Below are 14,565 nucleotides of genomic sequence, written 5' to 3' on the forward strand. Positions count from 1 at the left end.
TCAGGCACACTTGCTGGTACACTCAAGTAACTCCATCCGGATGGCGATTCGGACATGCCAGCCAAGAGGGATCAGTCGGATGAAGCGGGAAATGATGGGGGGCCGCAGTAAATTCTGGACTGTAGAACTCCGGTCCGAGTTTCCGTAGAAGACCTAGACAGAGGGAGGAAGTCTGGTCATATAATATCCACACGCAAATGTGTGTGTGTGTGTGTGTGTGTGTGTGTGTGTGTGTGTGTGTTGCCATGGCCTCGAATGTGCCAAGCAAGCACTCTACCACAGTACCACATGCCCAGCCCACATTAGCTACATTTAAAGTGGTCAGCAGCTCCACATGACCAGTAGTCACCATGGTGGCCAGTTCAGATATGAGTATTTCTGTCATCACAGATAGTCCTGTTGGATAGTTGCTAGAATATGCCTCTTGACTCTTCACCACTTTTCCATTTTAATCCTTTACACTTCGACAGAAAAGTTTGAAAGGGTCCATCCCACACAAGAGAGGTGTTCACATGTTCTGAAGATATCCAGGAAGCACTCAAGTCAAACCTGTGCTCTGAAGTTGGAAGGCAAAGCTTAAATGTGTGTTTCTACTTTGTTCCAAGTGACAAGTGCCTTTTAGGCTTGGAAAAATATTTTTTACAAACAGACAAAAACCAGAGGGGAAATTCTGGCATGGAGAAGGTGGTATTGACATAAAGAGATAAAAGTTTCACTTAATGTTTTGCAGGAAGCAACGTAAAATGTGGCAGGTACTTGACACTTTCTGAATTCTTCATACTCTTTCCAGGGTCATGGTGTTCTGCTCCATGGCATAAAAGCGTTTCATTTCCTCCTGTAACTTTCTCCTAAAAGTATTTAACTGCTGCACTTAGCTTTATCCAGCCACAAAATAAGAGGGCCTTGTCTGCAGTGATCTTGTCCTTCTTCCTAGCAACAAGGCCTGAGCTGCCTTCTCTTTAAGCTGTTTGTCCTTGAGCATATTCAAGTCAGAAGGAGGTGAAGAGGGAGTTGATGGAATACAACCTGAGACTTCATGAATGGAGTGGAGTGTCTCCTTCAGAGCACCATCGAGCTCTTCACAAGCACAAGGCTTAACAAAGAATTCTAATGTCTTTTGGAGGACGTAACTGACTAGGAAGACCAGAAACTGAAATTAGGAGGTGCTGGAGGTGTGGCCCAATTGGTAGTGTGCTTGACTAACAAACACAAAGTGCTGAGTTCTGCTCCCAGCACCACATAAACTGTCCATGATACATAAACCTATAATCCCAGCACTCGGGAGATGGATGCAGGCAGGAGGAGCAGAAGTTATCCTCGGCCACATAGCAAATTGGAGGCCAGCGTGGATACATGAGAGCCTGTCTCAAAAAAATAAGCATCAAATGGTTTTTCCCATTGTGTCAAACTCCTCAAAATTCAACCTATGACTGTCTCACTGAGCAAATTGTTGGCCTTCTGATTATCAGTCACATATATCTACCTAATCTGATTAAATGTCCAACATGGTCTGAGGAGAACTGGAAGTGGTGGCATGTGCCTATAATCCCAGCATTCAGGAAAGTGAGGCAAGAGAATCAGGACCAGCCTGGACTGCACTTGAGAGGGAAGGAGAAAGATAAGGAAATAGCTTGAAGAATCCCTTGCTGTTGGGCAAAAAAATGGGTTAGCATTTCCAAACAGCTAGTGAGTTTTTGATTCAGTTTTATTGACTGCAAAGACAGCCAGGCACTTAATATGTTTAGTTCCTAGTGAAGATCTAGAACTCAGTCTGCAAGGATTAATAGATTAAGTGTGTCTGGACTGACACCATCTTTTAAATAGCCATTTAGGCTATTAATATTAGTTCATCTTAATATTAGCCATTACTAACATTTTCAAACTTGTTTTTAATATTGCTTTTATTATTATGTGTATTCGTGTGTGTCTCTGTGTAGCTATGTGTAAGGGAGTACGGATGTCCTCGGAAGCCAGAAAGCATCTGATCTTCTGGAACTAGGGTTACAGAACGTTATGATCTGGGTACTGGGAACTGGACTCTGTCTCTGCAAGAGTAGCATGTGTTCTTAACCACTGAGCCATCTCTCTAGCATCAAAGTGGCTAACTTGCTGGGCTTCCTTTGCAGCTGTCAGTCTCAGTCAATAGTAAGAAGAGGCCATAACTATACAAATGAGTGATAACAGGTAAGTCAGGCCCATGAAGCCCCACAGTCAATGATCCAGTGAGTTTGGAACAGTCCAAATAGCCAGGGTAGTGTTTTCAAATGACTCTAGGCTAACACTGAGAACTAGAAAAATACCTCTTTTGCACAAAAGAGCAGCATTCATTTATAAACTACTAGTTGCCCAGGCTATATCTGGGAAAGAGAACAGATCATACAGTGGAGGTAGAACATGGATGACCCAACATGCAGAGAGATCAGTGCTCTGACACAAACATGGATAATAGGAGCCTAGGTCTGGGGCAAGTCTCAATGGATGTGAGCTGGAGAAGACTTGGAGTGAGTCCCACTTACCCGATTATTTCCAGTCTGATCCTTATAGTAAATCCAGTTCAGGCGTTCATCAGTCCTATACTGCACGCTGTACTTGGTCATCCACTCATCTATGTCACAGCGTCCTTGGGTAAGGATCCCCGAAATCACCTTTATCTCCTTCAAGTCTATCTGTAGCCACTGGCTACTGTCCTGATACTTGGAAAGCCAAGCGCACCTGCCGGGAACACACCAAATTACCAGGAGCCATCCTCTATAAATGTCTGCAAAAAGCCCACAGGTGCCGGATTTTGAGGGGTTACTAGCACCAAGAGGTCATGCCAACTCTGGGAATCCTCAGATCTTTTCCTTAGGAAAGACTTCCCTGGCATGTTTAATTGATGGGGTCTTTCCCAACAGTGTTCATCCCTTAAGCTCAGTGGGTGTGCAGAGATGGGCTTACAGTTCTGTCTCCCCTCTTCAGTGTGTGCCTCCAATGTCAAGGAACTCACCCATCCTGCCACCACTGTGCTAACAGTCCTTGGCACAACAAGGCACTCAGTCAAGGTTTGTTGAATAAGTGCTTTCTCTGCCCTCCGTTTATGAGACAGACCTAATTTCTCATCTTTAAGGAAAAAATAAAGGGAAGAATGACTGACTCCACCTGGGCTGCCTGCCCTACTTACCCGAAGCCTTGACTGTTCAGCCGGGCCTTGTTTGCTGTCCATGAGGAATACCAGCCCACGTACTGCTCTGGGTTGGAGCAGGTGATCTGATCCGGTGTGACCTCCCCTGACTCAAAACCCAGGGGCTTGTGATATGGACATTCTGAGGAGGAAAGACAACACACACTCAAACACCCAAATAGTGTAGTGGCATGTGTATGTGTGGAGTCCCAGGTCCTCTGGTCTGCCCTGAGAAAGTATGGAGATCCCATCTCAAAATCCAAAAGAAGGTATGAACCCCTTATCCCAGAACTCCAACAGGAAATGGCTTAAAGAACAAAGCAGAAATGTTGGCACTTCGCAAGTGGAGGACATTTCATTTCTCAGCATAGTACTGGATGCAGAGAGCTGGACCTGCTTCTATTAAGTGCTCACATGGAATGACAGTGAACTGAAGTAGATGATTTGCCATAGAGACATTCACTCAACATCCATAAAAGCAGGTGGGGGGAGGGGAGCTGGTTCTATGGCAACCTCATGGGGGTGTATGAGAAAAGCATCGCCTCCCTCATCAACTTAGAGACCTAAATGCCAAGAGGTGCTCAGCGAAATAGCATATTGAAATGCCAGGCATCCAGCTTTAGTTCCCTCATTATCACAGGTTGAACTGTGCTGCATAAGAACATTAGGGTCTCTAATTGTTCTTGAGCAGTAGATGAAGCCAATTACAGGAAGAAAACAATGGTGAGCAACAAAAATGGCAATTATATACTGAGACTGACTTCCTACTTGTAAATTGTCATTTTCTCGCTGTCTGAAGGAAAATAATGGACGACTATGAACAGGCAACAGCTGAAGGGGATTACTTTGTTCCAAACGGGGACAGCCAAAGTGGTCCTTATAGGCTAGTTGCCTGCTACTAGTCCCTTCTCTTTGTAAGTAAGTCCTCACATTAAAACTGGCATGGGAGCCGGGCGGTGGTGGTGCATGCCTTTCATCCCAGCACTCAGGAGGCAGAGCCAGGCGGATCTCTGAGAGTTCGAGGCCAGCCTGATCTCCAAAGTGAGTTCCAGGAAAGGTGCAAAGCTACACAAAGAAACCCTGTCTCGAAAAAAAAAAAAACCAAAACAAACAAACAAACAAAAAAACCCTAAAAATAAAAAAAAAAAAAAAAAAACGGCATTGGGTTACCTTGCCAATTGACAACCAAGCATCTATTCTCCCTTTTGTTTTGACAAAAACAAAACAATATTATTAAGGGCAGCAATATCACTTGTTTAATAAATAAACAAAATAAATAAATAAATAGATGAAACACATACACAAATTTTGAAGTCTTTTCCAAAGTTTTTTCGAAATTAGGAGTGACTACATGACGTAATGTCTAATATAAGAGATTGTAAAAGTTGTCTGATCAAGTTTTCTCTCTGTCCCCTTTTTGTTTCTGTTGCCTAGACAGAAGGAAGTCACGATAGCTGGTGCCACTGCAGGTCACTTGCACTCTGAGGGAGCCTGCAGGATCCTTAGGCCTGCTATCCTTAGGTAACTCTCTAACCCCTAGTCCTTTTACAGCATAAGCTACTTATGTAGGCAACCTCTTACTGGAATCCTAATCCAGTTCCTAACTGAAGTCCTATAGAAAACAAAAGATAACTTTATATACATCCATTCACCTAGTCCTCTACTTGGGAATGATAAATTCCAAATAAGGCAAATGAAATTATGTTCTCCATGTGTAAATCTAAGTTCAAGCAAAAGATGTGCATTTGCTGTGGCATCATCACCTGGAACCTTAACTAACAGGAAATGTTTGAGTCTTCTTTGGGGATGAGCTTCCCAAATTCAGTAAAACAGGCTGGGCTAGTAGATCGGTGGTAGTTGTGTTTTTGTAGCATGCACAAGGTTCCATCTCCAACACACACACACACACACACACACACACACCCCACCTTCAGAAATGGCCATGCCCTGTCCTAGGATGCCATAGCAGAATAGCTGCAGACTTCAGGCCAGGATGGCTCAGCTTCCTTTCTACCTGTATGTACATCTCAGCGGGGCCAGGGCTAAGGGGACAGCATTTGTAGTTTATCAAGTACTCAAAGCCTTGGAGTCTATTAAAATCATGCCAGTTTTCGGGAGAGAGGCTCGGTGCTTTTATGAGCCACTCAATCACACCTGGTGTGGCCGAATCATTAGGGGAGCTTATTAGGAATGCAGTGTCTAGGACTCCACTCCCGGAGTGGAGTATTTTTAACAAGCATACTTTCCAAGTGCATTTTAAAAGCTTTCACCTGCCAGGGAAGGCATTTTGTGGGCTGGTGGATTGAGAGAGCCAAACACCCAGCCCCTAACAGCCCTCCAGCCTGCAAGACAGTGTCAAGCTACCAGAAGGTGGGAAAAGATCCCAAGGGTAGAAAACAGGGTTTTAATGGTCCTTCTTCACCTGTCACTTAACCTGTTTGGTTTGGTTTGAAGGGACAAGGTCTCGTGTAGCCCAGGCTGGCCTCAAACTCACTAGGAACCCTTGCTATGTAGTAAAGTCTGGCCTTGGTCTTCCTGCCGTCACCTCCAAATGCTGAGATTATAGGTATACACCCACCCGCCTCCTCAGGTTCTTTCATTTGTCAGGATTTTTTTGTTTGTCTGTTTGCCATGAAGGCAAATTTGCCAAGCATTTTACCAAATGAGCTACATTTGCAGCCTTACTCTGTCAAATTCTAACCAGTTATCTCTAAGTCAATTCTGCTTTGAACATCCAATGGCCAAATTCCTTTGCTTTTTCACCCTTTCTCTTCAGGGCCAAGGGCTGGGAGGTGGGGGTAGGGGGACAGAAAAGGAGGAGACTTGGTAGCACTTTGTAGTCCCTGTTTGGGGCAGTTTGCTCCTTCCATTTGCTCTTTCCATTTTCATTGACTCTCTTGCTGTTTCCCACATCACCCATGTGACAGGAATAAGCTAAAGACCTACAGAGGCAGTGTCCTCCCGGACCTGGAAGGGCTGCTCCAGCTGCCAAGATTGAGTGGTTCACTTGTGCTCTAAAGACGTGTTTTGGAGGCCTGGGATACAGCTCAGTTGTTAGCTTACCTAGTCCTAGGTTCCATCCTCAGAGCCTGGGCATAGTTGGACACGCCTGTATGGGAGTTAGAAGCAGGGGGACAGAGGAGTTCAAAGACATCCTTGGCTACATAGTGAGTTCAAGGCCAGCCTGGAATATCTGAGACCCTGTCTCAAAATAAATTTAAAAAGAGAGAGAGAGAAAGAGAAAAGAAAACAAGCAAATACAGACACAGTTATCTAGGCTGCACTCACTCTCCAGGGTAAGTAACTGGGCTTCATGTGGTCTCCAGGATCCTATGCCCAACTGCTAGGCTCCAAGCCTTGTCTTGCTATCCCTTGAATAATTCCACTTGGATAGCCCAAAGAAGCTTGGTGTCCTTTATAATCCAAAGTGGCTCTGTGTCATCCTACTTCCTGTCTGGTCTCAGGCCTTGACATTTTTAATCCACAAAGCAAAGGCTACAGACCAAGAGGGCTCAGGCTGGGCTGCACCTTCTAGTCACCCACGGAGCTTCGGGCATTCCAGTGCTCCAACACATTCCCGTAGATTGTTGGCTGGGATTGAAGCGGAGTAGGGCCCCAGAGTCACAGGTGATTATAGTGAGCAGTCAAGAATAAGGAGGCCTGCCCAGTGCCAGCGCACTTAGCTCTTAACGCCCTCTGAGCATGTTTCGTCACCTGTGAATGAGCATCATAGTAATATTGCCTGGAGACACTTGGCAAAGATAAAGTGGAATCATGTTTGGCAACTGTAGACTTCGAAGAATACAGTGTCTAGGTAAAAAGAAGCAAGCTGTAATACTGGTTGGTGGTGTGGGGTAAATTCATGAAGCTAGATGGATTCTTTCTTGGCTTTGCATGTTTTTCTTTGGACTTAACCATGGCAGAAATCCAACACCCCTGTGCTTGTCTGTCCTCCCCTCCACCTACCCAACTGGCAGCATCTTTCAGGATTAGGGAGTTGAATGATGAGGTGACAGCCTCGGCTAAGGCCAAAGGGACCTTAGGGAGGCCTGAGTTCACTGGAGACATGGTTCCACTGAGGAATGGGACCAAGGGTGAACTAGCCCTCTGGACACCCCCAGGAAACCATGTAGAGATTTTAAGGAAGTGTGGCCTAGAGAGAGGTTCCACCATAACCAGCTGTGCACTGCCTGTGTACCTCACCACCAGGCAGTTGTTGCAACCTTCAAAGGGCAGATCCCCAGCCTGAACCCCTGGATTTCTTAGGTTTTTGCATGCCCCCACCCTGCTATACCCCATCCTCAGGAGGCCAAGCCAGCCTGTGGAGAAGGAAGAATTGGTATTTGTAATAGTTTCACCTGAAACTACAGGTCCTTGGCCTTATGGTCTGTGGGTGGAGCCCCTAGACTTTAACCTAAGTACCCCTGTGGGATCTCTGGGCATCTCTGAGTGACAGCACCCATGCTTCTGTGCTTTCTAGGATCTTCCCTCCTAAGGCAGGCCCTGATGGAAGCACTCAATATCAAGATCCAGACAAAGTCGTGTTCTTGGCATTCCACGAGAAACTGAAACAGTGACCAACAAATGACTTCTGGAAGCTTGAGACTAGTCCTGCTGCCTTGAATCTTTTCAGTCACAGAACAGCCAGTTAACACAGTGAACAACTCTTTCACACTGACGTGGTTTTTTCTTCCTCCCTGAAGTATCTTTGTTGTTAAAAAATAAACACTGTAAGGAGAGCACTTATGCTAAGATACAGTATAATGTTAGAACCTCAAGTTCATGGCAACTCCATAAGGGACCAAATAGCCAAAGTAGGACCTTCTCAGCTCCTCAGTTGATTGACTTAATAAAGCCGATCTCCATAAACAGACCCTGTCCAATTTCTTTTCTGGTTTCTTTCTTCTGTATTTTTAATATATTTATTTATTTGGGGGGGCAGGAGGGGGAGTGCGTCACAGCACACATGTGGAAATCAGTGCATATGTGGAGGTCAGAGGACAACTTGAAGCAGTCTCTCTCTCCTTCCATTGTGTAAGTCCAGTCAGCAGGCACCTTAGCCAACTGGCCCTCTTCATTTATTTCTGACAGTGTCTTACGTAATCCAGGCTGGCTTCAAACTCCCTCTGTAGCACTGAGTGTGGTCTTGAAGTGACAGTCCTCCTGCCTCCACCTCCAGAGTGCTGGGATCATGAGCCCAAAGATGGAACCCGGGGCTCTGCATGTGCTAGGCAAGCACTCTGACAACAGAGCTACATCCCCAGCCCTCTGTCTCCTTTCCAAGAAGCTTCTTAAGAGTGAAATTCCATTAGATCGCATGTCTCTACTGGAAATGTTTTGGTTAAAACAGATGGTAGGCTCAAAATGGAGAGGTCAGTCCCAATGAGAAAGTAAGAGTGCTGACAGCAGCGTGTGTGTGTGTGTGTGTGTGTGTGTGTGTGTGTGTGTGTGTGTGTGTGACAGTCAGGCTGACCAGATAAGAGAAGGAAGGGACAGGGTTCTGAGGGAAACAACAGACTCCAGCCGGCTTCCAGCAAAAGCTCTTTCCCGAGTCAGCTTCTCACTTTATGGGTGGTTATACTTTTATACATATTACTGCATCTAAGTGTAGCAGACTGAACTCTTTATTACAGGAAAAGGACTACCTCAGGCTACCCCCAAGGGTTGGCAAGGGCAAGGAAATGGTAGACCCAGACTTAGAAGACTAGACAATAGAAACAGCCCTTTGTCACCGCAGGAGGTTCTAGAGGGTGGACTCCCTTTCTGCTTTGCTTCCTCACCCTCTAACATCCTTTGGCTTGCTAGTGACCACTGGCACCTTTATCTGTGCCCCAGTGTGATTCTCCCCCTTCGGGCACAAGAATGGAGAGTGCTGCAGCAGGTGGGGTTAGTCAAGCGCTTCTCAACCTGTGGGTCTCAACCCATTTGGGGAATCAAACAACCCTTTCACGGGGTCGCATATCAGATGTTTACATTCTGATTCAGAGCAGTAGCAAAATTACAGTTTGGAAGTAGCAATGAAAATAATGTTATGGTTGGGGGGGGTGGTCACCATAACATGAGGAACTGTATTAAAGGGTTGCAGCAGTAGGAGGGTTGAGAATCACTGGATTAGAGGATCATCCATCAGGAAGAGGCATATCTTCCCATTCACAGCAGAAAAGAATATCCATCTCCACCAAATGGTAAATCTCACCATGGTGGAGCCAAAGCCTTGGTTCCTGGCTTCCTATCAGTGCCCAGCACACAGTAGGTGTGTGGTTAAAGTCATTGACCAGATAGAGAAGGTCCTTTAAGACTGGGCAGATCACAACATTTAACAGCTGCAGGAGTCCCTGCCACCAAACATAATGGGACGACATCCCTGAGGAAAATCCCAGTTTCACTGAACAGCCTTCCTGTCCCCCAGTTTCCCTTCCTGACTTCACAGTTCTCTGTAGAGACTAAGTTTATGTTGAGAAAACCAGATGGAAGGGCACTGTCATAACCAGGAGAGGGATGGCCAGGCCAGCTTCATGCACAATTGGCCCTGGGCCATGGAAAGGATTAAGCCTTGCAAATATTTGCAGGGACAGTGCAAGCCTCTGCAAGTCTGCCCTAATTTCTCAGTGTGAACTCCTAGGAGGCAACAAAACAAAAGAACCAATGTCTATTAAAGGCTGAAGTTGGCCAAGTTCAACACAATGATGCCTTGTCCTATTTATTCCTCCTAACAGCCCCACAGAGCAGAGTCACCAAGCTGTAACCTCTAAACCAAGTCTGACTCATCACCTATTTGTTAGTGACAGTGTCTCACTATTGAAGCCCAGGCTGGTCTCAAACTCATGATCCTCCTGCCTCTGCCTCCCAAGTGCTGGGATCACAGGCTTGTACCACCATGCCTGGGTTCACCACTGTCTGCTTTATTATAAAATGTTATTGGGACACAGCCATGCTTATGTGTTTACATAATGTCTGTGGCTACTTCCAAACCCACAATGGCAGAATTAAGTGTCAGCCAGGACCATACCATTTGTAGAGCCCCTCTATTTTAGCTGAACTCTGACAATCCATGAAACAATAATAATTTGGTTTCTAGAACTGAAGCAACCTGTTTTTCCAGATTCTTACTCTCCCTACTCTCAAAGCTAACTTGGAGACAGCCTGATTCCATACATACTATAGACTACTCATCAATCACAGGACATAGAACCCGCCCCTTCCTCTGATACCCATAAGAAGAGGACTCCCCCAACTCTGAGTTATTTTCAGATTGCATTGACAGTTGGGTCTCACCTGACCATCTCAGGCAAGCCAGGAAGGGAAGGAGCATGTTGAAGCAGTGGCCAGTGTGAGATTCGAAGCTGACAAGTGAGCATGAGAGGAAACACAAGCAGAGCAGAGGGACTGGGTTTGGGGAGGAGGAATGCTCAGGTGTTGAGCCACTCACCTGGAATGCAGTCTAAAGAGGCAGCTCCCGCAGACCACAGAGCATTGGCTCCTCCCTGACAATCACACTTGCATGCTTTGTGGTACCAGGGGTCCTCGACCTCATCCTGCAGGTAGCCAGAGTGGCACAAGTCACAAAAGTCATAGTCAAAGACAAGTGGCCAGTGCACCACAAGAAGTTTGTTTGCAAAGGTCAGACTCACTCCTTACAGTGTGTGCCTCTTTGATTCTGTATTACTTGGGTTGTGGCTGCTGCTGCTGTTTTTAGACAGGGTCTCTCTCATGTATCGCAGGCTGACTTTAAACTTACTACATAGCAGAAGATGACCTTGAACTCCTGATCCTCCTATCTCTACCTGTGAGTGCTGGGTTTATAGATGGATGCCTTGTCCAGTTTATATGGTGCTTAGGATCAAGTCAAGACCTTCTTCATGCATGCTAAGCAAACATTCTACCAACTAAGGTACACCCCAGCTCTATATTACTTTTTTAAAATGTGTTTGTACATGTGCACATGTTCAGGTGCACGTGTGCTTGGATATTCATACATGTGGTGGCTAGAGAACAACTTTGGGTGTCTTTCACAGGAATTCCATCTACTTCCTTTGAGGCAGGGTCTCTTATCTACCTGGAGCTCACCGATTAGGCTAGACTGGTTGGCCAGCTTGGCTTGGGATTCTCCTGTCTCCACCTCCCCAGCACTGGGATTACAAGCTCCTGCCAACATGCCCCAGAATTTTTTTTATGAGTTCTATTGATTGAACACGAGTCCTTGTACATGAAAGGTAAGCACTTTACCAAATGAGCCATCCTCCTATGCCCTTTTTGTATTGTTTCAAGCCAGGGTCTCATTCAGCATAAGCTGACTAACCAACTTTCTGTGTAGCCAAAGATAGCCTTGAGCCTCCTGAGCCTCCTGCCTCTACATCCCAAATGCTGAGATTAAAGGCATGTTCCGCCATTCCCTTCTCATCTTTGACTCTAAATATGTAAATGCCTGTCGCTATAGGCAACCAGCTAATTATCTCTCAGGACTACCTCTGTACACAAGGGTAATGTTCACCTTGGGGATGGAGTTCCAATACAAGATTGGACTCATCATGCTCCCTGGAGGGTCCTATTTAGGCATCCAATTTTAAAAACTACCTGTGGTAGTACATGACTGTAATCCCAGCACTTTGGAGACAGAGATAAGAGGATCAAGAGTTCAAGGTTATCATCAGCTACATATCAAGTTCCAGGCCAGCCTGGGCTAGATGAGAATCTGCCTTTAAAAAAGGAACAGCCGGGCGGTGGTGGCGCACGCCTTTAATCCCAGCACTCGGGAGGCAGAGCCAGGTGGATCTCTGTGAGTTCGAGGCCAGCCTGGTCTCCAAAGCGAGTTCCAGGAAAGGCGCAAAGCTACACAGAGAAACCCTGTCTCGAAAAACCAAAAAAAAAAATAAAAATAAAAAATAAAAAAAAAATAAAAAAGGAACAATAACAACAGCAAAACAGATGCCAACCTAACTGGGTATGGTATCTGTGCTACATAGAAAAATCCTATCCCAAGAACAAAGAAGCCCCTCAATCTTACTAGGGGTGTAACTAAGTGTTAAATCATTGCCTAGCATGAGCAAAGGTACCTAAAATAGGTCTAGGTGGGTGTTTTTTAGATTTTTGGGTTTGTTTTTGTTTTTCTTATTTCCTTGAAACAGGTTCTCACATATTCCAAGCTGGCCTTGAACTCTCTCTGTAGTCAAAGAAGACCTTGACACCCCACTTCTACCTCTAGAGTTCTGGGATTAGAGACATGTACCACCACATACAGTTTAATGTAGTGCTGGACCATGGATGCTAGATAAGCACTCTGACACCTGAGTTATGCTCCTAACTGCTCCCCCACCCTCACCCTTCCTTCCTTCCTTCCTTTATTTTCCTTTTTTCTTTTTCTCTTCTTTCTTTATTCGTTTCTTTTCTTTTTTCTTTTTTCTTTTTGAGTCAGGGTCTTACTTTGTAGCCCAGGCTGGCCAGGAACCCACTGTGTAGCCAGGCTAGCCTTGAGTGTCTCTGATTACTGAGTGCTGAATGATAGGCCTAATCTCAGTCTAAAACTTTTTAAAAAATACCTTTGAAAAGGGGCTGGGAAGATGCCTCTGAGGGTAAGAGGATTCGGCTGTGCAAATATGAGGACGACCTGAGTTCAAATATGCAGCCCCCAAGTAGAAAGCTGGGTGTGGCTGCATATGCCTGTATCCCCTAAATCTATTTAGGGGATAGAGACAGGTGATTTAGGTAGCTCATGGCCAGCCCACCCAGCCAAAAAAGAAAGCTTCCAGTTTAGTGAGAGCACCTGTCTCAAGGTAATGAGGGATAGAACAATAGAGGACGACATCCAAAGTCTTCCCCTCACCTTCAAATGCATGTGCACAGGTGTGCGCACCTTTATACTCATGTACACACCCCTCACACCCCACATACAAAATAATACACATTTGAAAAAATCTCCCAAGCTTCAGGTGTATGTAGCTCAATGCAAATCACTTTCTTAGCATGCACAAGGCCCTAGGTTTCACCCCTGCACTCTCCCCCAAATAGTGCTGGACTCATCCATTAGTTTTACTTCAAAGGCAATAATGATGATGGAAAATCCAGCCTCCTTACTGTAACGTACCTCTGTCGATGATAATCCCAATGTGGCTGAGCAAAAGAACAGGAGAAGAAAAAATGAAATTAAGGAAAGAAAGATAGAAATTCCACAGAATCATTAATTGCATGGAAAAGCAAAATGAAAATAATGCCATGAAAGGTTAGAAGCTCATTCTGGCTGAGGGCACGTCCACCAGGAGAAACTTGCACAGATGCTGGGAGATGAGGTAAGAAAAGGAGGGCAATTATTATTGCTGTTCCTTATAGAATTATGGAAAATACATCAATAAAGCAGGACACAATAGACCTTTCTTTTGTAAAGTACACTTGTTTATTTGTTTGTTTATTAATGTATTTATGTGTAGGGGAGTAAGGGGACTTTTGCACCAGGGTAAAGATGGAAAAACAACTTGCAGAAGGCTGCTTCTCTCCTACCACCGTGTGGATTCCAAGGACTCCACTCTGCCCATCGGCCTTGGCCTTACCTGCAGAGCCATCTAACAGCCCCAGCACACCTTATTTCTCATGGCTATTGTCAACACCATTAGCATCCCAATATCAGCTCTCCAGTCCCCTCCTTTCTGTCAGAAAAGCCTTTTTAAATTTGTTTTTATTTTTAAGATGATAATACAATTACATCATTTCCCCCCTTCCCTTTCCTCTCTCCAAACCCCTCTCATATACCCCTCCCCACTCTCCTTCAAATTCATGGTCTCTTTTTCACTAATTGTTATTGTGTGCATAGATGTGTATATATACATATACATTCCTAAATATAACCTGTTTGCTCTGTATGATGTTATTCGTATGTATGCTTTCAGGGCTGACTGTTTGACACTGGACTGCTCTTCCCTGGGGCAGGCCACCTTGCTCACTGCTCAGCTGCCTCCAGTTAGTTTTGTTTGCTTGGTTTGTTTTGTGGAACCCAGAGCCTGGAACATGCTAAGCCTCCAATCTACCACTGAATTACATCCTCATCCCCTTCAGCCACCCTCCTCCTCCTCTTCCTCCTTCTCCTTCTCCCTCTCTTCCTTTATTCACTTTTTTGAAAGACGGAGTCGCATGTATCATGTGGCATGGCTTACCTCCAATTCGCTCTTTTGCCAAGAATGACATTGCAGTCTTGATCTTCTTGCTTCCACCCTCCTTTTGCTAGGATTAAAGGCATGCACCACCAGACCTGGTTTATGTGGTCCTGGAGATTTAATTCATTCAAGCTAGGCAAGCATCCCCAGCCCTTCAGACAGTTTTCTGTGTGCATTTTAAAACATACATTTGGTGTCGGGAATTAAACGGTGAATCAGAATCAACACAGTCTCAGGAGACATATGGGACAGGAAGAAATTTTG

The 14,565-nt window shown here is 45.3% G+C and overlaps 1 protein-coding gene across 1 annotated transcript; it reads right to left on the reverse strand.

The window, feature by feature from the left end:
• On the reverse strand, positions 1-13,289 carry Rs1 (retinoschisin 1; the record flags this gene model as incomplete). Its single annotated transcript, XM_059251405.1, has 5 exons — positions 1-153; positions 2,517-2,712; positions 3,161-3,302; positions 10,590-10,695; positions 13,242-13,289. Coding segments are annotated over 5 exons (645 nt in total), but the record flags the coding sequence as incomplete, so codon positions are not given.
• Positions 13,290-14,565: the final 1,276 nt, after the last annotated feature.

The sequence above is a fragment of the Peromyscus eremicus genome, chromosome X, assembly GCF_949786415.1.
Source record: "Peromyscus eremicus chromosome X, PerEre_H2_v1, whole genome shotgun sequence".
In the NCBI taxonomy this organism is placed as follows: Eukaryota; Metazoa; Chordata; class Mammalia; order Rodentia; family Cricetidae; genus Peromyscus; species Peromyscus eremicus.